This window comes from Phyllopteryx taeniolatus, chromosome 23 (assembly GCF_024500385.1).
Source record: "Phyllopteryx taeniolatus isolate TA_2022b chromosome 23, UOR_Ptae_1.2, whole genome shotgun sequence".
NCBI classification, from domain to species: domain Eukaryota; kingdom Metazoa; phylum Chordata; class Actinopteri; order Syngnathiformes; family Syngnathidae; genus Phyllopteryx; species Phyllopteryx taeniolatus.
In genome coordinates, this window is record NC_084524.1 from 6,450,403 (window position 1) to 6,474,993 (window position 24,591).

The window sequence follows — 24,591 nt, forward strand, 5'->3', positions numbered from 1 at the left end:
GCCCTAACCGCAACTGGCCGCCGTAATGAAGCGCTGGGAGGTTAGTCCCAACAAAATAAGCTAATTAAAGCTAGCAAACAAAAGGAAATGGAAGGAGAGCAGGGGGCTTTGTGAAAATGCCAGAGAAGGAGCGCTCACAGATGGCAGTGAGGAAGCTAAAGCAGTGATGTGGCAAAACGCCCTTGCCTTCTCGTCTCGTTTTTTTAAGGACTGTTGTTTGTCCTGGGATGTCCTTTTTAATGTGACTTGGACCTGCCCAATGAACACATCATGACAAAGCACAGGTAGATAAATTTTAAGTTGTGTTGCTGGCCAGTCGGGGAATCCAACTTCCTGGCTTTCAAAATTCCCTATCCTGATGCAAAAGCCAAGACCCCCAAGATTAGTCTCACTTGCACCAGGACAATTCCGAGCTTTATTGTCACTGTAAGCAGTATCGAGTGGATGCGGCAAAATGTCAGGGCAGGGCATTATTGGGGCGATTATTAATCCATATCTTGCTGGGTAGACAATTTAATTATGGCCTGATCAATGGTTTCGGATCTTACAGACCTGAATGAAGGCTATATAGTCCCCTCAAAAATAAAAACAAAAAAACCACCAGTTCAACCTGTACTTCACGTGTTAAAATAGCTTGTCACAGAATTACCTAGCTACTATGGATGCTTCTAGTAGGGCTTAGCAAAGGACATCTTATTATCTACAAGTCTCACAGAGCTATAACACAGATCAAAAGTGCTCTATTCAAAAAAAAAATAATAATTTTAAAAAAAGTATAGCTTGTACTTGGAGTGTTATACAGTATTACTAGTCAAAGCATTACCTACTTAATATGCCCACTCATCTTTTTTCACACGGACATCTGCAGGATGAAAATGTGCGACGGGAAGGAGCGCGGCCAATTAGATGTCGCCACGTAATAAGAGACAGCGGATATTGCGGCATGAATTTTTTTCGATGGGGGGGTGGGTCTTATTTGCAAGGTAAAGAAGTAGCGCGTGGGCACAAATCCAGGCGGCATCCAGTCGCCCGGCACCACCGGCAGCTAACGATGAGGCTGAGAGGGAGATGGGACGGATTAAAGGGATCTCCGTGGAGGGATTGTCAAACATGGGTGTAGAAGATTCTGATTAAATATGTCAGGCGGCTTGTTTGCTATCACAGGAGCTTAATGGTTCAAAGGGTTCCGAAATCCATCGCAGGGGCCACCAGTGCAGAATATGGAAGCACGTCACTTTCAAGTATTTGTGGGTTCTGAACGCACCCATTCGACTTATTCCTGAGGTGAGCCAATGTTCACTAGTCAACGTGACAACTGAGGTTAACAGTAGTAGTTTGGTTTGTTCCTATTTGAGCAGCACACTACCATTTGTTTCTCCTGGTTCCGTTTGACCCGGAGCGCTAAAAAAATAAACAAGAAATCCCAATAAACATTGTTCGTATCTCGTTGTTAACTCAAATTGTAAATAAGTGAAATGAACCATGTTAATTACGCTTCACTAGACTTCGTACCGAAAAAAACCCAACAACCTTTACATACCCCTAACCTCTGAACTCTGTGGCAGACATGCTAACTACTCACTCACAGTGCTACTGGTTACTGAGTCAATTAATGACAATTGTTCGTGATTACGACTGATTAGAGAGAGAGAGAGAGAGATTAAAAATAACATGGGGAAAGCCAGTTATGTTGGAAGCTCTGTAACACACTATATAACTGTCAAGGGCTCTACGCGGGAATGTATAGTTCGACAGGCACTTAGAAACTTTGGCTTGGATTCAAATGGAAATGGTCGAGTGCAGTGGTGGCGTGAGAGCTTTTGCACCTCTCAGTGAAGGCTTTAAACGAACGAATAAACCATAATAAACACATGTAGGCCTCCCAAAATGTCAACACTGAGGGGGCGAGAACGCGCTAACAAGAGAAAAGGGGGGACGGGCTGACAGTGGGGAGTGATAAAGATGAAATGCGTGAATGAGCGAAGGTGAGAAAGACAGCTCTCCAAAGGCGTACTTCACTCAATCACACTGCCCGATGTAAATGGATTGTGGCCAGAGGAGCCGGCGGCGTAAAGATTCCCGATGTGCGTCAAGCGGTGGCGACTGCTTTTAGGTAGCTCGGTGGAGGCGGAGCTCTTTCTTTCGCAAGGCCTCCAGGAAGGCAAAAAATCCCGAGGAGGTCTCCACGGAGACGAATGGCTTACACCATTAACCCCACCCCCACACGCACGCACGCACACACACACACACGCCGCCTGCGGAATCGCGGTGCACACAAGCTGCACAAATGCGCTGCGATCAGTGCAATGCGTAGCAATCTCCGGACACCTAGAGTGAAAGCAATGCGCCCGCCTTGGGCATAGTGCTCTTACACGCTTTGCAAGGAAAGCAAAAGAGAGTGGCACCTCTCACGCGAGGCGCCATTTTGGTCCTTTGGACAAAAAGACGACATTACCATTTGCGGTAACGAGTTGTGTTTGTGCTCTTTCTGAAATGCCCTGACATGCCACAAGATGGTGCCAATACCCCGTCTAACAGGAAAGTAGTATATGAGTGTCAAGAAACTAGGTGGAAGTGATACATCGCAACTGAGTGCAAAGCTTTTTATGTCATGGTGGAGCTAAGTTTAGCCTGGGTTGTTAGCAGAAGAACTTACGAGAGTTTCTTGGGTGTTTGGGTGTGTCTTTTCAGAATTAAATAATCTGTAAGCCATTTATTTTTAAGGATAATGTAAGACGAGTTTGAAACTATATTCAACAGTTTGAGTGTCGGTTTGTGGTATTGTATGTTTACAGTATAAATTGAGTATAGGCAATTTAAAAAAAAAATTAGGGGCTGTCTCCCTATCCCCCTGCGTATGCATAAATTTAGTGAATTTTATCATGGAAAACGTGAAGTCTAAAAGACTAAAAAATATGTCAGTTTGCGGAATGTGAGATTCCCTGAATTAGCTGAGCAGTTTGAAGTTGGAATGGTTTGAATCGGTTGATAAATAAGGGAGGAGCTGGTTAATGTTGTCATGGGAAATGTGGAAGACTGAAAAATGTGGGGGGCATATTTGGAATTTGGCAAAAATGCTTCCCACACGGCTTGACTATTTTGAAGGTGGAATTGTTGGAATCGGTTGAGAAATGAACACGGATGCGGGGAATTTGCAAAATGTCTCGTTGATTTCAACGGGATTGATTTTCTCGAAAGATTTCTGCGGAAAAAAAGTCGGCAATGATCTCCAGCGGTTGCACAATGATGCCAAATTCATCGGTCGACGCTCGCGGCTCAACTGCCCGCATGCTTAGAAATTGTACATTTTATAGGAACTGTGCCCTTTTGCTGGCACCTTAACTGAGCAAGTCAGTGTTCTCCATACACCTCTGCCAATACGCACGAATATCACATCACGCTGGAATTGCCGCAGTTATAAGTGCACTTTGATAAAGGGTTGTTTGCAGTATGGCGTGCCCTTTAACTACATTGCCACTTGGACAACATGTCAGTATTACTGACCGATGAATTGCTTTGCTGCAAAGTGGGTGGATCACAGGGGGTGGGGGTGGGGGGCTATTGCTCGCCTTTTGTGCCATTCTTTGCTGAGCGCTTGAGCGATCCATACGCTGAGGGAAATGGCCTTAAATCATACACTTGCCGGAGAGGTGGGCATTCAGCGAGTTAATAACAGGCCACATGCGGCAATTTAGACGTAATTGCGCAGCATGTTGTTGACGAGGGGCTATTCGCACGCGAACGGCGACGACAAGTATCATGTCGTGTGGTTGTGTGCATAAACGCTCACAAGTCACTTGTCGGCTGAAAATCCAGAAAAGCAAATCTTGTTCAGTTCAAGTTATTTCACGTGTTTTGTGTTTTTCTTGTGTCCGCTGCATTGCTACATTGACTGTTGAATCATTATGGATCAAAGTTGTCGATTGGAATGTTAATGAATGTACTTCTAGCGTTTTAATTCCCCGCGTGGCATTAATCAAGTCGTCGTATGACGACGCTTTGGGCTCCACGCACTTGGTTAATGTGAGTGCCTTCGAGGTGCGAACATTAATGAGCAGTTTTGTTCGTGTGCGCTAACCTTTAATCTACGTGAGAAAACGGATCGAGCGCAACACAGAAGTCCCTCGCGGCATTTCGTGGCTATCTCGCCGCTTGTTTTCAAAATTGGATCCTCCCTTGGTCAACGTTTTTAGTGCCGCTCACAAAAATATAAAAAAATAGAGACGGCAAGCCGTTACTCACGGCAGGTAAATTAAACTGTAATTTTTTTTCACAGCTGATTTTTGTCCGCCTGCACTTGGGTGGGTGCGTGGCGTTCATTACAGGAGACAAACATTGGAACTTGACGGCAAATATGACAAGTGAATGGAGAGAATGCTAAACAGCGAAGCCGCGGGCCTATTGGTTATGCTCCTCCTGAATTCACCTACTTGCGTTTTTTTTTATGGGGAACATAAAACGGTCTTCTATTAGATTGCAGGAAGTAAATACAGTAATTAATGTATTCACTCTTTGTGACATTTTTGTTTGTTGGTGTGCCGTGAGATTTTTCAATTGTAAAATATGTTCCTTGGCTCCATAAAGGTTGGAAATCACTGTACCATACCGCCGAGGTTTTTTTTTAATTTTAATTTTTTATTTTATTTTTTTTAAATCACTTCTTTGGCCGTCAGATATTTACAGTACTACGTCAAAAGACACGCGACAAGGCTAAAAATAAACTAGCTTTTGGATTCAAATATACTGTGCACCCAAGCGATGCGGAGTAAATGTCTTTTGCGGAGCCGATCAATGACGTCATTGATCGGATCGGCGAATTCTGACATTAAAGCCGATCAGCATAAAATGCTAAATAACGGCCGATTCTGATCGGGCCGTTAAAATCGGTGTAAAGTGTAGTTGAAGCTACTTTGCCTACATCATCAAATATCAATTTGATTTTTTTTTTAATTTATTTATTTATTTATTTTTTAAGAAGTGATTTTGCTAGTTTATATGAGGAATAATAAACCAGGGGCACATTCAAGTTCACCTTTTTTTTTTTTTTTTTTTTAATTCACCATATTCAGTACAATTTTGTCAGCTTGAGGTATCAGGAAACTGCACACTCCCATTTCCCAACTATCTGTACATGGAAATAAGATGACATGGTCAAAGCATATTGGACATATTTTTATTTTTTTTTCCACGATAACTACTGGTCGTTTTGCTGTAGCGCTAGCACCATTTAATGAATCGTTCCATTGCCAGTGGATAACAAAATGAACACAAATGCCTTTGCTGCGTTCCAGGCTGCCACTGCCTATCCTATCAGATAATTAACTTTTTTTTTTTTTTCTTTTTTGCCAAGTGACTGTGCTGACTACCAAGCAGCCTGCACAATTAGAAATACTTATCTGAACTTTTAAGAGGCAAAACAAATAAATCCACATTTCTTTTTCCTGTTCTCACATTTGTCTCGGTTTCCAAAATTTTGAACCCAAATGAATGTATCCCTATTGTTTCCCTTCGCTGCCGGAAACACCTCAGCCCAGCCGTCCTGACGTTCCGGCAGGAGCGCTTCGGCTGGCCTCGCGCCAACCGTAATGCGTTTCAATATTTATGTTAGTGTTTGCTTTTTCCGCCGTGACAGCAGGAAGTGGAGTCTTTGCGTGTCTGCTTGTGTAGCTTGTCTTTTAAAGCCATCTGTTTGAGTGGGCCACTTTATTAAGTGACAAACTGGATCCCACTAGCGCAGCTAATGTGTCCCACGGGGGGCGGAAGGAGTGTGCGATGAAGACATGAGAGGGCAGAACTAGTTTCCTCTCCCTTTCCTTTTCCTTTGCTAACTTTGCACAGAAAGTGAGAGCGTCCTAACACATGGCAGCTGTTGGAGGGTCTGGAGGGAGCATTAGCTAGTCCTTTTGAAGCAGTTGCGTGCGTGCGTAAGTGCTTCAAACTCCAAGAGAAGTTCTTCACAGCAATCAAGAAGCATGTGCAGAGGACGGTAAAGTCCCATTGGATGTTCGTAGTCCTAATTTTTAACAATACTGCACATTGCGGTCTCCATTTAAAGTGCTTTTCTTTTCTTTTTTTTCTTTTTTTTTTACTGCATTTGTGCATCTTTTCCACGTAATGAGCACCAATACAGTATACGACGTCTTGGTCTTTAAAAAAAAAAAAAAAAAACAGATGGAACACAATTGGTGCAGCAACACTTGTAAACTAACAAGATAACAGGACTCACAGTCATATATTCTTTTTTTAACACCTAATGTTAGTGCCGTACTGATGAGCCATTTAGTCTCTCCCATCTGTCTCGAATGCCAGGTTCAAATTCGATAGCAATCGGAGACGTTTGTTTTTGAAGGAACACCCCCCCCCGAAATGGCCAAAGTGAGACTAAGATGATCAACCTGATTTCTTCCCAATTTCGTCTTTTGCATGATGATTTTTAAGCGTCTCTCAATGATGATCGCTCCCTGAATCAACAATCGTCGGCGGGGCCGAATCCCCTTTCAAGTCGTCGCTAATTGGAATTAGGTTTCGGGTTTCCGGCGAGTATCGCAGCCCAACATGCGACGCCAGTCAGCCAACAGTTCTAATTAAGTCTCGGCTCCTCTCCTTTTCTTGTGCGCCTAAAACCCCCTTTGTGAGCGAACACAATGTGGAGTTTGTTTTCCCCAGCGTCACAAAAGACGCTTCTTTTTGTTTTGTTTTGAAATCCCAATGCCGCAGATAGCGAGCAGCAGCGCGGGCCCTCAAGAAAACGCCGGCGCTTGTTCCACCGTTTTATCCCATCGCTGTTTGTTTCCTCAGGGTTAGGTACAAACAATAACCCAAACACTAACCCCGCCCAGGCCAAGGTGGATGTTTTTCGCCGCTTCCTGAAACTTCCTCAATATCCCCCCGCTGATACGACGTGGCGAAAGGGTGTCGGAGGAGGTTAATGGCGTCGGCTAAATGCTCCTTTCTTCCGGTTGGAAATGCAGCGTGCGTCGGGATTAATTATCGCCCCAGCGCAACCCCGCCTCAACCCGCCACGTGAAATATTCAGAGCGCAAATGGCCCCTTTTCATGCAAATGAAATTAAACATGTCAGTCAGCGGGGATTGTATGAATCCGGCTCTCCCTCGGACTCGGCGCGCAACTGAAAGTGGCTTTATTGGCGCTCTTTGATTCATGGGCTTTAATGGCCCCGTCGGGCCACTTGGACATGCTGACGAATGACGCCGACATTGGCTGTAAGTTGAGGTCGTATCAAAGAAACTTATAATGGAGCCCCACGTGCCAAAAAATGTGTCGTGTGACGTCAACCGCACTGAGAGAAATGACCCGAAATATACTCCCGTGCTAGCGTTGGGTGGAATTTGTGTTGAAATCAAAAATCCAGCATGTCATCAGATAATGAGCGACGGTACAAGAAAATGTCACCCCTTGCCCAATTTTATAATTGCCAATATTAATAGATTCAACGCTAACTATACCATAAATTACAAAAATACTGTAAACTATACAAATAAATTGCAAAAAAAACAAAAAAACGCAGCGGACGTGCAGGACACAAACGACGAAGATTCCTTAATTCCTGCTAACAACCCAGGCTAAACTTAGCTCCTCCCACACATACAAAGAACAGTGATTCTCAGTGTGTAAAGAGTCCCGCTAGTGCTACACAAAATGATCACTGAATTAAATATTCAAAATGTGAATTACCTTAAAGTGGTTAAACCATTTTTTTTTTAAATCCAGTAGAGTACATTTGGTTCAGTTGTATTTAACTTTTAAGTCCATCACATTTGCATTTAATCTTTTAGTATTCGTTCTTCAAATATCTTTCTTAAGGTACAACATTTATTTTCCTATATTTAAGGGCAGTGTGAATTTTCAAACTGTGCCTCACGTTACAGTGGCTTACAATAATATTAAATATGCTTTTTTTTTTCCGGCAAACACTTGGGCCTACTACGCTACTGTATTTGAATGTTGTACATTTTGCTGGTAATTGGTGTCAAAAAAAATTGAGAACCACTGTCTTAAGATTGTTGGAGATGTACTGTATTACTACAGCATACAGCCTTGGCGCTAATTACTACTTTCCTATTGGAAATGGAGGCGCCATCTCGGGCGTTACAGAAAGAGCCCCAAAAATGCAACGATTCCCTGAATAGGTGAGGATAAGTTCCACAGATGAAAGAATTTGTGAATAGCTGACGGTGAGGGCGAGGGCTCTCTGTTTTTGTTGCAGTGTCGGCACGCCGCCAACGTGGCGAGCGACGGCGATTTGGCCAGCCGTGTCTGTGAAAACGCCATTACCTTCGCGTCACGCATCAGAGTCACTACCCCATTGTGCCACGAGGCCCCCCCCCCCACACCGCACACACACGTTGACCGTATGAACCAAACAGGCCTGCCACGCCCCACATGACGCGGCGTCTTTAACGTGTGGGGGATTCAGAGACATCCCGGACTCCTTTGCGATAGCGGCACAGGCCCGGCTGCCCGTCTGTTAATCGCAGAGTCCTGCGGGTTAATTTGCTCCTCGCTCCCGACGCCGCCGTCGCCACCGCGTGCACACAAACTGATGAGGCACTTCAGATGGCGGCCATTACCTAATGGCCTGCTGCAAAGTGATTGATAAAAGGAGGCCAGCGGCCCCCACAGGAGGACAGATGGCGATCGCCTCCCGATAAATCTGACGCTCGGGCTTTTTCGCCGTCATATTGATGCTTGGGCAAATAAAAGCAACAGTATGTGTGATCCCATTGACTCTGTAGAGGTGGCCTCAATGCAATGCAATCCAATGCAATGTTTTGTTTTTTTCTTTTTGCCATAATTGTCTTACTCCTGTGAAGAAAGTCGTTGAAGTGATTCAATTTTGATTGTGTGTATCGTTTGGATTTGATTGACTGGATTTCAATGTTATTATTAGTTTGCTTTTGAATAAAATGCCCCTCCCCCCTAAGTGCAGTTCAGTTGTATTTAACTTTTTGTGTGTGCGTGTATTTAATCTTTAAGAACCGTTTTAAAACTTTTATTGAAGTACAATTTTTACTTAACTGTTTTTTTTGTGCAATACATTTTAATGTAATAAATATTGAAGTCACTTTTTTTTCTATTTACATTTTCAAACTACGCATAATGTTGCAGTGGCTTAAAATAATATTAGACATACATTTTAAGAATAAAACAACTTGTCTTGTTTTTTACGAACACTTACGCCTACTCCGTTACTGCATTTTAATGTTACTTATTTATTTTTCACTATTTTTGAGAATGTTGTCGGTCAAATTGATGCATTTTATATTACAAAAAAATATTTAAAGCTTTTTTTCAGTGCGAAACTACTGCTTAGATACATCATTTGTGGTAAAGAATACATTGACATGTCATATGTTTTCCAGTTGAGTTTCACATTTCTGACACTTTTGGATCATGTGACAAGACCGCTGTTACTGAGAAACAACTTAAAAGGATGTTCATGTTTGTAAGAGAAATACAGCGGGAACAAAATGATTGTTTGGAGGATGACGCTACAGCTCCGAAGTTTGCGAAACGATTTGTTTCCTTGCGCGTTTGTCCCCGTACTTAACACGGCGTCTTCTTTTTTCTTGCCTCCTGCAGCGCCGCCAAAGTTTTTACGGACGCCCAACGACCAGACGGGCGTGCAGGGCGGCGTGGCCTCCTTCATCTGCCAGGCCACGGGCGACCCGCGGCCCAAGATCGTGTGGAACAAGAAGGGGAAGAAAGTGAGCAACCAGCGATTCGAGGTATTAGGTCTATTGTTCTGATGTAAAATGCTCGCTGACAAACACCTGCACTGCTTTTGGGCTGCTGCACATGCACGCACAAACGCGAATCCATCGCACAAAGCTGCCATGTGGGGGGAAAAGTACATCAAAAAGAGTAATCGAAACGTTTTTCAAATTATTTCTGGCAATACATTAAGATGGCATTTGATTTGATTTTGAGGGTAGCAGGTAGCTGTCACTCACCCCCATAAAAAAAGCATTTGGAAACGCTTGCACAAAATGTTGTTCAATTCGATTACATTTTTATATTATTTTCAAGATGGGTACCACCATTGGCGCCAACGTCACCTGGCACCAGACTAAAATAAATACAAAAATAAATAAAAAAGTGTCAAATATTGTCTTTAACTTAGAGATAGCAGTTGAATATGTTAGTGTTATTTTATTTTATTACATTTTGTTTTTTAACCCAAACAAACCCAACAAAACCCAACAAACCTCAAAATTTCATTTAATTGCATTTTATTGTATTATTATAAGTTATTTTTTTATTTTAACTTGGATTAAAACATTGGGGCCATGTGACATGGCAATCAACAAAATCTGTTATTAAATTTGAAAACATTTGTGTAACAAGTTCATATTTTAGTTTTGAGACATCGCTTCTCATTAGGGCCTACATGAGTTTGCACCCAAGACCAGCCCCCCCCCCCAAAAAAAAGAAAATCTAAATTAATCCAGCAATTGTTAAAATTCTGTACTTTAATATAATTTCATTTTTTCTATTAATTTAGGGTTAGGGTTATTTTCCATCATTTATTTTATTACATTAAAAAAGAAATGTTATTTTAAGACAGCAAACATATCATAAATAAAAGCATTTGTGTAATATGTATACATTAATTCCTCGCTTATCGCTGGGGTTAGGTTCCAGACCAATCCACGAAGTAGCGACCATTTTTAAAAATGATTTATACATATTTTAAAGCTGTATGAACATCGCTGGACACTTATTAATCTTCCCCACACTCCCATTAACCTAATCAATACTTTCCATACTTAACTTAAATAACTCCTAAACATACAGTAGACATACTGTACACTATGAACATTTTATTCCTTCTTTTGTTAACACTTTGTTTGAGGCTAAGAAGCATTTATTTTACCACCCCAAAAAAATTACAGCATACACTAAAAATCCCACGATATGGTGAATTATGCACTACATGAATGTAAAATAAATGCACTGAATCCGTAATAGGTAAAGCGACGGAACACTGTATGTTGAATTTTTTTCTGTTTTCCACTTTTGCTCCGTGGCAGCTTGCACCAAATGTACACCACATGGACAAACGCCACCAGATTTGGCCCACTGTCGCTCTATTTTCTTCCACTAGTTAGGTTATAAGGCTTTATGTGATTAGACGTTTGTCCATCTAGCGTACGATATATCCCCCCCGAGCATCCTCATTCTGGCTGAAACTTGAATCGGCACTCCATCCCCATGTGAAACGCGTCACTGCAGAGCTCTGATAAGACTTGTATTAATTTCCTGCGTCAAGCCTCAGGACTCTGATGCTGTCGCTTGCAATGGCTTTAACATCTTATCCGAGTGGATCACATGCCGACGTTCATCCTTTAACACAAACATTTCCCTTGCCTTCCGCCACCGCAAGGCTTGCAAGCATGGCCAAAGAAATGTTTAAAATTGCATTAAATGAGGCTATCCTTGTTGAGTGCGTGTGTGTACACTACTCCCAACAAGTTTGGGATATTGGGCTTTCGCGTGAAATTCAACCTCAGGTTCGGTCATCGTCACCTCGCCTCCTCTCTGAGACGGATAGGAGGGGGGAGGAGAGAGGGGAAGCGGCAGTAAAACAGGCCTACGTGTGCTCTTACTAAATGCCAAAGTGTCAAAATAAGTCCTAAGTCGAGATTTAAACATTTCTGCTGAGGTAACAGCTCTAATATCCGTAGGTAGTGTATTCCAGAATACTGGAGCCAGAATAGAAAATGCTTCTTTCTGGCTCTCGGAATCCCCCAAAAAAACAGCATGTTGCGAACTTGGGTTTCGGGACGGAACATACGGTACCATTAAGTCAGCGAAATCGGAGGTTTATAAACAATTTAATATTTTATGAGTAAGTAACAAAACCTTAAAATCGTATCTCAAGTGGACCGGGAGCCAATGCAAGTTGGCCAGTGTCGGAGAAATATGAACAAGCATTCACGTCCCCATCAAAATAAATTGCTGCAGCGATTTGTACTAACTGCAGGCGTTTAATATGTGGGTTTGATGATATTCTTAATGTGCATTTGAGAGGACAGAATAGACTCAAATATAACGCTGAGATTTTTGGATAATGGTACTTTTGTCAAAACTGTCTAGCGGGGCCAATAATCAACAGTGCAGTTTTTCTCAGGGTTAAGAAGCAAGAAGCTACAGGACATCCCTTGTTTTATTTCGCCTCCAGGTTATAGCAATCGCGTGGGTTAGTTCATTTAAATGGCATGTATAGTTGGTATTGTCGGCATAACAGTGAAAGCTAATCTTAGATTTGCATATGATCTCGCCAAGCGGCATCCTATACAGTACATTCTGATCAAAAGACGGCCAAGTATCGATCCCTGCGGGACTCCGTAAGTGACATTACAATACAATCCTCATTAGTAGTAGGAGATGAAGAAGACTGTTTAAATCTGAATTCCTAATTCAACCGTATCATTTATTGTTCCATTCACCTTGTTATGAACGTGCATAGAAACGTTTTAAGGTCAAATTAAGTTCACCTGTAAACATATTGCATTTTAGGTTCATACTGTAATTCACCAGCAAGCCCAATATCCTTAAGTTTTTGTGAGTCTTGTATGGGTGAGTGAGTGAATGCATAAAGTTTTATTTGTTCAAAATCAAGTTTTGAGTTATGACACAGGGCTTTCTAGACATCAGTGAGTACCAAACGTGGAGCATGACTACGCTCTAACCAAACATCGTCCTGTTTTTGTTTGTTTCTTTGTTTGTTTGTATTTGTGGGCATTCTATCTGTCGTCCGTCCGATAAGATTGTCTCTTTCTGTAGCTCTACTTCACTTCATGGCACAAGCGAACTGCTGCTCAGGCCACCGTTGATTGTTTGTGCTTAGTCTCTGTCTGACGACCAGTTTTTGGGCCATGCGGAAAAGGACAAAAATTGGGAAATTAGGAAGCGGAGAACAGCCTTAGAGTAACGAGGGGGGGGGGGGGAAGTGTAATTTTACAAGAATAAATTATGAAATTACCGATTTTTTTTAATGATAATTATTCTCGTAAGATAGTTTTTTTTCTTCCCAAAAATTCAACTTTATTAATGTAAAAGTCAGTTTTTTTCCCTGAATATAGTAATAGTAGTAATATCTCAAAGCATTAGTCTTTTTTTTTCCTAGAAGAAAGGTAACATTGTCATTCTGACATTTTATCATGAAAATTTTAGTTTTTCAAAAATCGATCTTATATTTTTTGTCTTGTAACATCACAGCTTTATTTTCTTCAAAGTGTTATGAAATTCTGAGTCTTGAAAAGAATACAGACTTAAAAAAAAAAAAAAAAGAAATTGCAGTAGCATTACATCTTTATTCCATAGGACTAGGTCATTGTTCTACAAGAAACTTTACTATTATCATAAAATTGACGTTTTAAACTCATAATCTTACAATTTTCAATAGTTTTCCCTTATTACAGCTTTAGTCTCGTATGATTACTTTTATTGAAAAATGACCACTTCACGATCATGTTTTTCTCGTAACATTGCAGCTTTATTCTTGTTTCTATTTTATTTCTAATGAAAAAAATCCCGGTTTCCTCCCACATCCCCCAAAAAATGCGTGGTAGGTTGATTGAAGACTCTAAATTGTGCCCTGCGATTGGCTGGCGACCAGTTCAGGGTGTACCCCGCCTCCCGCCCGAAGATAGCTGGGATAGGCTCCAGCAGCCCGCGACCCGCATGAGGATAAGCGGTAAAGAAAATGGATGGCTGGAAGTATTTTAACGTTTTGCTCATAAGACTGACTTTTTAATGGTAAAAAAAAAAAATGCGAAATGTGTTTGCCTCGTAAGATTATTATTATTTATTTATTTTTTGTAATGCAATTTTTGGTCGGAAAGAATGATGACACAAAATCTGACTTTGGTCTGATAATCCCGTGACTTTTCTGGTAGCGTCAGGTGGTTTTTTGTTTGTTTTCTTCCTTTTTTCAGCGTGGCCCTCATTCTTCTCCATCCCATTGACGCACTATATTGTGACACATTGTTCCAGAGAGTGTCCAGTATTAGCTTTAAGAGTGTGGGACGTGTTGCGATTGGCACGGTACACCCTCCAAAATCTATGTTCAACTGTACCCATTCTTAAAGTTAGACAAGCAATTAATAGTATAATATTTAATTGATTTTTTCTTGTATATTCCCTCACTGTTTTATGCTTAAGAATACTGCGAGACTGTCACACTGTCGCCATCAATTGTCCCGACTGTGTGTTCCATGTGCGGAAGACGGTGGTCCCGCATTTGTTGTGCCTTTCCCCCCGCGCCCCAATTCTCCTTTAACACACCGTGTCTCTCGCACCTGCAGGTGATCGAGTTCGACGACGGCTCCGGCTCGGTGCTGCGTATCCAGCCGCTGCGCACACCGCGTGACGAGGCCATATACGAGTGCGTGGCCTCCAACAGCGTCGGGGAGACCAGCGCCACCACCCGGCTCACCGTTTTACGTGGTACGTCCCCACTTTTAAAACTGTTTGTAGCAGCAGCGATTTTTACAGTATCCACTGGTACGCGTTCACTGCCATTGATGACTTTATACGTCAAGTACGTTTTTCATAGGGTAAACATGGAAGAGGGAAGAGTTTGACAGTGAATATCAACTTTGTAAAACACTGTAATGACAAACAGCCCTGTAGATGGCGGCGTTGCTTCACTTTTGGATTTGAGATCAGCAAAGCTTTGGAGTAGAAGATAAAGATTAGGGTATGAACCTCGGCTTGTCATGTCGATTTTGAAGAGAAATGCCAACACATTGGAAGTCGGACAGGTTTAGGCATCTCACACTAGAACAGAGTACGTATATGTATGGTATAAACAGAGTATGTGTCGCGGTAGGGAGTAGAAAGTGTGTTTCATGATGCTGAGAAAAGATTATGCAGTTCATGGAGCAAATGGCAAACAGCATGTAAAAAATGCAAATGCTGTTCAACTCGAGCCAGGCGCTGAGTCGGCATCACTCACGACATGTGTCTTATTGTATCTGTAAATAAATTATTATTTTGCCATAAAATCAATATTCCCTATTGAAATGAATTAAAATGCCTTTAATCCATTCCAGCCATCCCCCAAAAACATTTTTTAACATGTTTTCAATAAAGAAAAATAACACTGTCCCAAGTCACAACAACAACAGTTGTAATATTGTTTCGTGTAGTGTGCCTTTAAGTCATTCAATGACTTAAATGACTGATTTTTCAAGTCCCAGACTATTGTATCTGCGCATAATGTGTGTTAAAGAATAGACTCCCTTCTTTCGGCTGGAAAAAAGTTTGATTCCCCCTTTTTCCATTCTTTAGTAATCAGCAGTAAAATATACTGCAGGTAGGTTTTACTATATTCGGCTGTTTCTCCCCGAAATTAGAGATTAGAATTTTTCTTGAAACTAAATGATATGAAGCATACCGTGACTTTCATGCAAATATCTTTTGCTTTCGTGACACCGCTAACATCTTTGCAAGGGTTTTATTTTTATTCCATCAGTCGATAAAACAACATTTACGAATGGCTTTTGATAGCAAAATAATAATGTATTTACCAATGCACTCACCATGTGGCTACTCACCGGATGTCACGTCAGTCATGGACTCGTATTGTTTAAAAGGGACATCATATTTGGCGAACGTGGTCTGCGTCATACGGCCAAGATCTCTGTTTTACTTACTTACAACTACCATAACACATAACATAATTTCTTATGTATAATGCACACCCCCCCCCCCCCCCCAAAAGAAATTGTCAAAAGTCAATAGTGCGCATTATATATAGGTATAGGGGAACATGGGGGGGGGGGGGAACTTGCACATTTTATAAATGTATTCCGCATTCGAGAGGTTATGAAACAGCTGTACACTTTAATGCCACCACCACCTATTGGTTATGAAACCAATATGACAGGAGTACATATGACTGAATATATATACAGTTGTGCTTATAAGTTTACATACCCTTGCAGAATTTGTGATTTATTTTTTTAAATATGACTGATGACTGAACAACAACCATCATTAATTTCTTTCTGGTTATGTTGTTTAATGATAATGCTTTTCTGAAATGCTTGACCATTTAATTTGAATCCTACTAAATAAAATTAAATGTGTTTCACCTGGCCCTTCATGTTTTCTTGAAAGAATTGTACGCATCTTACAAATTCTGCCTGGGTAATCAAACATATTAGCACCACTGTGTGTTTTCCATTTACTAAATAAAAGTCGGTCTGTGAATTTCGATATAAGAGCAAGTAAATAAAAAGGTATTACGTGTTCAAATAAAGTGCTTAACTTCAGAACAATTATTTGAAAAAACTAACAAAATACAGAGAATACGTCATGTTTTGATCATATGGGTAGAAGCAAAATCATGCATTGTAAAAATGCAATGTACATAGAACGGTTTTCAAGAATTTCTAGGTCAACTTTGGGGTGCGTATTATACATGGGTGTGCATTGAACATTGCAATGTAAAAGATGTGTTAACACGTGGCCCAGTGAGTGACATCAGGAACTAGACACGAGTGTTTTGATTTTGTACTTCTGTTGTCATGTTTCGCGTTCGTAAAGTGGAGAGAAAAATAACAAACACCCAGGGGCTGCTGTCAGCCACAGCTCACGTCTAGACCCTCACAAGGCTTCACTGTATGCTGCTTTCACTTGTTGCGCAACGTGATAAGTCCATTAGCCGTTTAGCCGCATAAGTTTCTTCCGGATTTTGAGTCATTTGCATACATCCTGACACAATAATTAAGATGACAGTTAAATTATGCAAATAGACGTCTGTTCCTTCGCCGGCGGCTGTTTTTACTGCTTTCAAATTAGCCGTGCTGTGACTGGACCGTGTGGAGCGAGCCAAGACTGGTGCTTTTATGTACTGAAATGATAAAAATGTCCCCTGCCAAGTGTCAGTGTGGGTATGAAATGAGGTTAAAGTGTGTAACCAAACCCCTGATTGATCGATTAGTCTCATCGTTTGTCAATGTAGTGAAAGTAGGCACCGGCGACTAGTTAAGTCAGTCTATATTTGTATTCGTGAAGAAAAGTGATGTTAAGGTCACCTGCCAAGTCTCAGCGCGGGTTATGAAATCACGCCTACCCAACCTCTGCTTGATTATTGAGCCTGTCTCAATAATTTTCTCCAAATAGTGAAAGCGTATATATGCTAAGCTAATGCATGGTACACACATAATGATAATTGCGCCTTTTTTTTGGTCTCATTTTTGCCCCTTCCCGATCAAAGATAACAAATTCCAGACGATCTTATGTCTAAGATGATATCGTGGTCTCAGGTGTGTTAAGAGTGAATTTTCACTCTCCGGAAACATCGGCACAGCATAACCGGAAGTGTTTATTCTTTTTTGTTTTTGTTAGATCACGTGAGCTATCTTCCTTGGAAGACTAGATTAGCAGCGGTAAAGAATATTTTTTTGTGTGTGATGGTTTGTGTTGAGATTCTCAGAGCACACCACACACAATAACTGTAAAATGTCAGATTTTTGTATCTTCGTGTGTGGGGTTGGTAACAGATATTTTAAGATTTGAAGATTCTCGAACACTAACCCTTTTTTTGTGTTTTTCCTTTATTCTTTTTGGAGGGAACAAACCCCGAAAACGCTTAGAGGAGTTACACTGCACTACCCTTCCCCTACCCTAACCCAAAAAGGAAAAAATTGTCAAGGTCAGCCATTTCTTTTGTATCTTAAAAATGACTTTAATGGAGCGGGTGGCTTGCGAGAGAGGCCGCCTGAGTGAAGTGCGCTCCATTTTGTGCCACAATTACACACGGCGTCAAATGAGAGGCGGCTGCGTCTGCGTCTACCCTCCCGCCATCAGCAGCTTATCTCCAAGGCGAGCCAACGAAAGGCCGACCGGGAGAGAAAGGTGCCACATCCACAATGCACAATATTTCGCACATTTCACACACACAGATAGAACACGCTAAAGCTACCCCTGCCGCCTACTAGCATTAGCATCTTTATTGCCATTTCCATTTTCCTCATCATTGTTGCACAGAAGAGAAAAGGAACTGGAGCAATCTGTTGCGGCTTTGTCGTTTCCGTGCGCTTGAACCCAAATCTCGTATAAAATACAGATGCCGTAGCTTGAGCTAACAACTATTTTGGACTTTTTCTGCAGGAAAAACAAAATTGCCAAATAATGCGAGAAACCAGTCAGATTGGATCCGCACATCGTTTCTCAAGGAACTGCGATTTCTATTGATGTTAAAAGAAAAGTAAATCCATAAAGGAGCGAAAACAATCCCAAAAAAAATAAAAGATTACATTTTACTGATTTAAAAAAATTATATAATACAATTTTAAAAAATCAATCAAGGAAGTAAAATGTGAATTAAAAAAATATATATTTATATTTATGATTTAAAACATAAAAATAAAAACTATTATTCCTAAAATGACTTGTCTACTATTCAAAATGAGGAAAAATTAGAAAAGTCCAAAAGGGCAGAAAAAAATAAAATAACTGAAGATATCACATACTAACAACATATCAATAATTGAAAAAACAAAAAATGTGAATATTATTATTCTCAGTAGTAGTTGTAGTACTTTATTATAATGTTAATATATATATAATTTTTTTATCTAAAGAACTGGGAAAATGAATGCCAAAAAATCAAAGGACATAAAATAATTAAAACCAAAAAAGGTGAATTTAAAGAAGTAAAAAAAAAAATATTTGAAATTAAACTTTTTATAAATTAATTAATAATGAACAACAAATCCTAAAGAGGAACAAGAAAGAACCACAATAATCTAAAAAAGAAAGTGATGAAATTTAAAACAAAAAGAATTTACGTATTTACACAAACTCAACAAACAAACACGGCAAAAAGAAACATCCCCTGAGGTCCCATTTCTGAGCTCACTGCGGTTCCGGCAGAATGATGTGTGCATTGGGCTGTTGGAGTTCATGATTCAGGCATGATTAAGGATTTATATTGCATCCTCATAGCCCCATTATGCTGTCAACAGGCATTTCCTGCCTGCACGCACACACCGAATGCAACAAACTTACGCCGCTGTGTACAAGTCGGCAGTGAGAGCGGAAAATGAGAAGCCGCTCTCCTGTGACGGAAAAACAGAAAGCATCAATTCCATTTTGCCAGTGAAGGGTGAGTTTGGGGAGGGGTAGGTACGGGGGGGAGGGGGTAGCTGCCGAGAACGGGGGTGGCATTTTAAGGACGATGCCGCAGGAAAAAAAAGCTCTGAGACGGATCATTCTACGTACAATGGACGGAGCGGTTACATGATTGGCCATTATTCCGAGACAATGAGCGCTCTTTTGTCACTATTTACCAAGCCAGAATACTAAAGGCAATCTCGTTTGTATCCTGTAAAGACTTAACAAGATGCAGCACCTTGTCGTCAAACGTGCATTCTCGGAAAACTTACCACAGGTGCTTGCTTAACTGGCAAAAATATGCAATTGCATCGTTGACAAGTGGAGGCCAGAAAAAAAAACACTACAAATCTTATCAAAATATAAAAAACCAAAGTTAAGTATAACTGAAAACAAAATCAGTAAACTTAGATGTATACACTTTGAATGAAAAATCAGGGGAAACCTTTTTTTATTATTATTAATAACGAGAAACGAATTAAAAACATCACAGAGGGAAGAAAAAGAAAAAAAATCTAAAAAGGTACTTAAAAAATATATGCATATTGTTTTGGGAAAAAATACTACTAAAAAGAATTGCTTCTCAAATACCGTCCGTCTTCATCCAAACTCGGCTTAGTCGTTCATCACCAAACTGGACATGTTAGTCATTACTGTAATTAAAAAGATGGAGACCTGCTGTCTCTGCGGAAACTGATCTCCTCGCTGGGAGAAAAGGTGGGGGTGGGTGGGTGGGTGGGGGGGAAACACCTCTTTGAATATTACGTGGTAAATCACGGCGCCCCAATCAGTATCTGTAAGCTACGCCGATTGATTTATGACTGAGCGGCTGCCGGCGAGATTGATGTCAGACTTCACAGTCTTCTTCCCAGTCGCTGGGAAAAAACATCTGCCGGAACCACAGAGGCTTCAACACCGCGAATAAGCCGGCCCACGTCGCCACGACTATTCGCGTTGAATCGGGAAGTCAAGGCGCTTGCCTTGTTAGCAAGAGCTAACAACTATTGGCAAAAAAAAAACAAGGAAATTATCCAGTTTAGTTCTTGTTAAAAAAAAATGTACAACAAATATTCTGGTTAAAAAATTATTTACATATCAATGTCGGTGACGTATAGTGACAAGCAGAAGAATTTGATGTTCTTCCACTAGATGGCAGAAGGTATAATTCAATTCTTTCGACTACTTACTGCGACGCATAGCTTTTTTTAAACCATACATACTGTATATACATAATCTGTTGGAGTGTTGCCTAAATTTGACAGATCTCCAACGTTTTGGCATTTCTCTCCCTCATAATCGCCGTGACAAGCCGAGATTCACACCTAATCTTTCTCTTCTACTCAAAAGCTGTGTTAATCTAAAATATACAAGCCATGTGATGCCGGATTACAGAAGTTTGCAAACCTGAATTTCACCAGTTGCAAAATATACTTGACAAATATATTTGTCGGCGGCGACAAACGGTTGGCTTCCACTTTTACCAATTTGAACCTGCCACTGCAATGAATGAGTTAATAAGGATTCAAGGACTTTTTATTGTCGCCACTCTTTATGCCAAGAAGAAGAGTCATGCATTTTGTTCTCTCTCGAGCAGGCACATAAATAGACCAACATGAATAAAGAAACAAATATTTCTAGAATAACAAAAACATTTGGAAGAAGAAATTGCCATGTACACAGTGCTGTAGTTCAGTATCTTAGTTGCATGTCCTGTCTTAGTTTGACATGATCTTGTAAATGTTGATTAACTAATAGGTTTGTGTCATTATTTTACTAGTCATAATTTTTTTGCGACTTGTTTGTTTGGTTTTATGATAAAATATGTGCTTTGACTCAATAAATGTTGGGACAAGGATCCACTACAGGCTGCGTTTTTGGCCTTTCGCCGCTCAGATCCCACCAATTGAAGTTATTATTTTTGGTTTGGGTGATTTGTTTGCACTTGGGTTCTTTTTAGCGAGGGCCTAGTGCGGTTTTTGAACGGTATCGCAGCACGAATTCAGCACAGTTGTCATGCTGCTGCCAAGTGAAGAAGCAGAAGCAGTGACTAAATAACGCCTCCAGGTACGGATAGAAGCCAGTGCTGTTTGGTTACACATGTTGTCCAGTCGGGAATCAGATTAAAGAGCTTCTGCAGCCCAAATAGGACCCCTGGGGGAGCAGCTCTGGGAAGATGCCGCTTAAGTAATCCAATAAGAGGGAACAAAATGCTCAGCGCCGCGCTCTAATAAAGCACACGCTCGTGTGGCGACAATTCAACCTTGAACCGTGGAGGGGGGTAAGCTGTTCAATATGTTCCAAAAAGCTCAACAAAGACTATACCCTGAGTTACTTTGCGCTTTGAGTCAACAGGTGTAAAAGTTGCTAATGAATATTGCTGCAAATGTGCCACAGTTGGCTCAGCTAGCTAATTCCAATTTGCTGTAATCGAGTGTTCGGGGGAACAGGTCCGCTCTTAGCCTAAGTGCTATTACGCCTCGCCAGTTTAGGGCCTTCTAAAAGCTACATTGGTGATTTCCTTAACAGATATGATGTCTTTTTTTTTTTGGGCGATGGCGACATCTTAACTTGGGAATGTGTTCTGTAAGAAAGAAATATCTCCGGCTGTTCTTCCTGGCCTTTGAGCCGAGGAAGCCATTTTACATACAGAAAAATCTCACGACACACCACCGAAGGTATGAATACTTTATGAATAATTCCGAGCAAATAAATGTAGCCACAAAATGACATAGTGTGAAATGTGGGTTTGCTTAATTGAGCACAAAGCCAGTAGACTCGCAGGAAACCAGGACTTTATTCTGTTGTATGAATGGCAACAGGTGGATACGCAGTTTGTTGCGCCTTTCACGATACATTCGCTGGCATAGATAGAAGAACAAAAGTTATATTTGTCGATATTAAATACAAATTTGGGGACAAACATATTCATTAAGAAAGCAATGCGATTGCTAGCAATAAAAATTCTATATTTTTTTGCATTTTTATATTTCAAGTTCCTTTTTCAGATTTATTTCTGTTATCTCCATTTTAAAATGGATTTATTCTTTTATATATTTGACCTTGATTTTTAGGCCCTTGTTTTTTTTTTCACTTTTTATCTTTTTACTTTTATTCTTTTCACTTGCTTTTGGACGTTCCTTCTTTTTTTAAGTACATTTTGAGGGATTTTTTTTTGGGGGTTTGTTTTCAAAAATGCTAAGGTTCGACAGACAGAATAAAGGCTACACTGCGAGACGTAAATTCCACGTAGGACTCTCTTTGCCATCTTTTGAGGTCACGGCTCGGGGCAACGTATCATCAGGCAGAGACAAGCACCTGCTCTATACGTATCCAAGTTGACTGGAAGAAAACCTCCCCGCTGTGGACATTTTAATATTTGATAGGTCTGAAAAGCTTTCTTGGGGACCCATCATTCATGCATGCTAGCTTCCCACAAGAAAGAGGCTTCTATTTTGGGAATTTATTTTAGTCCTTTTTTTTTTTATTATTGCTTCTTAGTATATATATATGTAATGGCATCCAGTGAAATAAAAGTCTGATACCAAACTGTAATGGCTACCAGCAAATCTGTTAGCAAAACAGCTAGCTGTAGTTTTCGGGTGGTGGGGGGGAAAATTACCTTGTCAAATTAAAGACTGGTTGTGCAAAAAGCTGTTCTGTGAGCTGTCAAAGTGAGGAAAGTCCGACAATGAGAAGCTCCTCTATCTACACGCAGTGTCGGAAACCGGCGTTCCCATTTCATTCTCGGTCAGCTAATGCATTTGCAAGCCATGAAACGAGCCAATTACAAACGACGTCCTTGTTAGCACTGTGGTATGATTCCCTTGATGAGCACTCCAACCCCCTGCCTACATTTTCCCTATCTCCTTTTGGATTTTTGAGCGTGGAAAGCGCTTTGATCAGTGTCCCTCAAGTTGAAGTGATACGCTTCGGCGTGGAAAGGGGGGAGAAATTGCTTGCCGCTGTCACACTCGGCGGGTAATGTTTTCTGGACTGCTTTTTGCCTCGGCTTCAATCATATCAGGGGAGGGGCAGAGAGACTCAGATTGATTCCTAAACTGGGCAAGAATAACCTTCAGGGCAGATCGGGGTGGAAAGCAGTCTAAGAATGTAAGAATCCATAATCCAGCGTGGCTGCAAAGAGTTTGCAAACAATGCGTCTCGTCACATGCTTTTCTCCAGCAAGTGACCTGCGACAGCCTCTACGGTGGCGAACGGGGGGATTGTCTCCACTTAAATACTTCCAACAAATATAGATTTTAAAAAGCCTGCGGGTATTCTCCATGAAGAGTGACCTCCAGCACGGGGTTAAATGTTCCACTATAGTGAAGGAAGAGGGTCAAATACAAGCAGATTCTTTCGCAGCAGCCACGCAACTAAAGTCACAATTTGACCGGCGGGGGGGGGCTTTTTACAGCTTTACTTGGAAAAGAGAGCGAGAGAGTTGCGAAAGCTTAAAATCCAGTGCTTCCTGCTAGAACACCTGTGAAAACACAACTAAATACTCCCAACTCTAGTTTTCATTGCAGATAGGCTATTTACACACACCTGTCAGCGATAAGACACGCAGCTACTAAAAATGCACCCAGAGACTTGGGAAAAGTGCCAAATAACAACCCGTAACGCTTTCCTTCAGTTCTGACTACTGGTTTCAGAAATCGATCCCAAGCAACAAGAGGCCAAAAGGTCTGGTTCCTTCGTGTTATGGTCATGTCCAGGTTTTTCCAATCCAGGTTACTAAGGACCAGCTGTGTCCGAATACCCTACCCACCCAAATCAGTCAGCAACATGACAACAATGGCAAATCCATGCTGTTACCATTCTAAACCGCACTATACCACCTACTAATAATTAACCCTGGTTCAAGAGCAACCAAATTAGGGAGTCCAAAATGTTGAGCTCTCAGAGTTCTGGCTGGTAGGTTTCAGAAGTGGGATCCCAAGTAGCAAGATGTCCTAGGGCTTCCTTCGCGTCGAGGTCATGTCCAGATTTTTCCAACCTTACAGACCTTTTTTAAATCCAGGTTGAGGGTACTTCTACTAGCACCCCTGACTCAGCTGTGCCTCTATTCCCTACCCCCTGAAATCAGTCAGCAGCATGACAACAGTGTTGATTTCATTGTGTTACCATTCTAAACTACATTATCCGAAACTAAAATGAACTCCGGCTGAAGAGCAGCCAAATCACGCTGTCCAAAATGTTGAGTGCTCAGAGTTCTGTGATTATTGGGGGAAAAAAAAGCCCGAAAGTTCCTTTCCATCACCAAGCTAACAGGAGCGGCATGGGCGCAGTGATCGAATCAGTTTGTCAGTCAGCTATATGTCAACAATGCGTAATTCCCGCTGCACCCCGTAGCAATTGAGGCACTTAAACAGCCGCCGTTGTCGTACACGGACGGGAACTGCAAGTTCACCTCCATAGTTTGCGTATGAGTGA

At 41.2% G+C, this 24,591-nt stretch overlaps 1 protein-coding gene across 50 annotated transcripts in view; it reads left to right on the forward strand.

The window, feature by feature from the left end:
• Positions 1 to 24,591, forward strand: part of LOC133473002 (receptor-type tyrosine-protein phosphatase delta) — a 248,892-nt gene that overhangs the window by 184,164 nt on the left and 40,137 nt on the right. For 28 of the 50 annotated variants that reach the window (XM_061764657.1, XM_061764660.1, XM_061764707.1 and 25 more), the window contains exons 4-5: positions 9,604 to 9,749; positions 14,334 to 14,475. In XM_061764657.1, coding sequence (XP_061620641.1) covers positions 9,604 to 9,749; positions 14,334 to 14,475 — 288 coding nt within the window. Of the gene's footprint in view, positions 1 to 9,603; positions 9,753 to 14,333; positions 14,476 to 24,591 lie in introns of all 50 variants that reach the window. The other 22 variants (XM_061764687.1, XM_061764689.1, XM_061764656.1 and 19 more) reach the window with 1 other exon arrangement.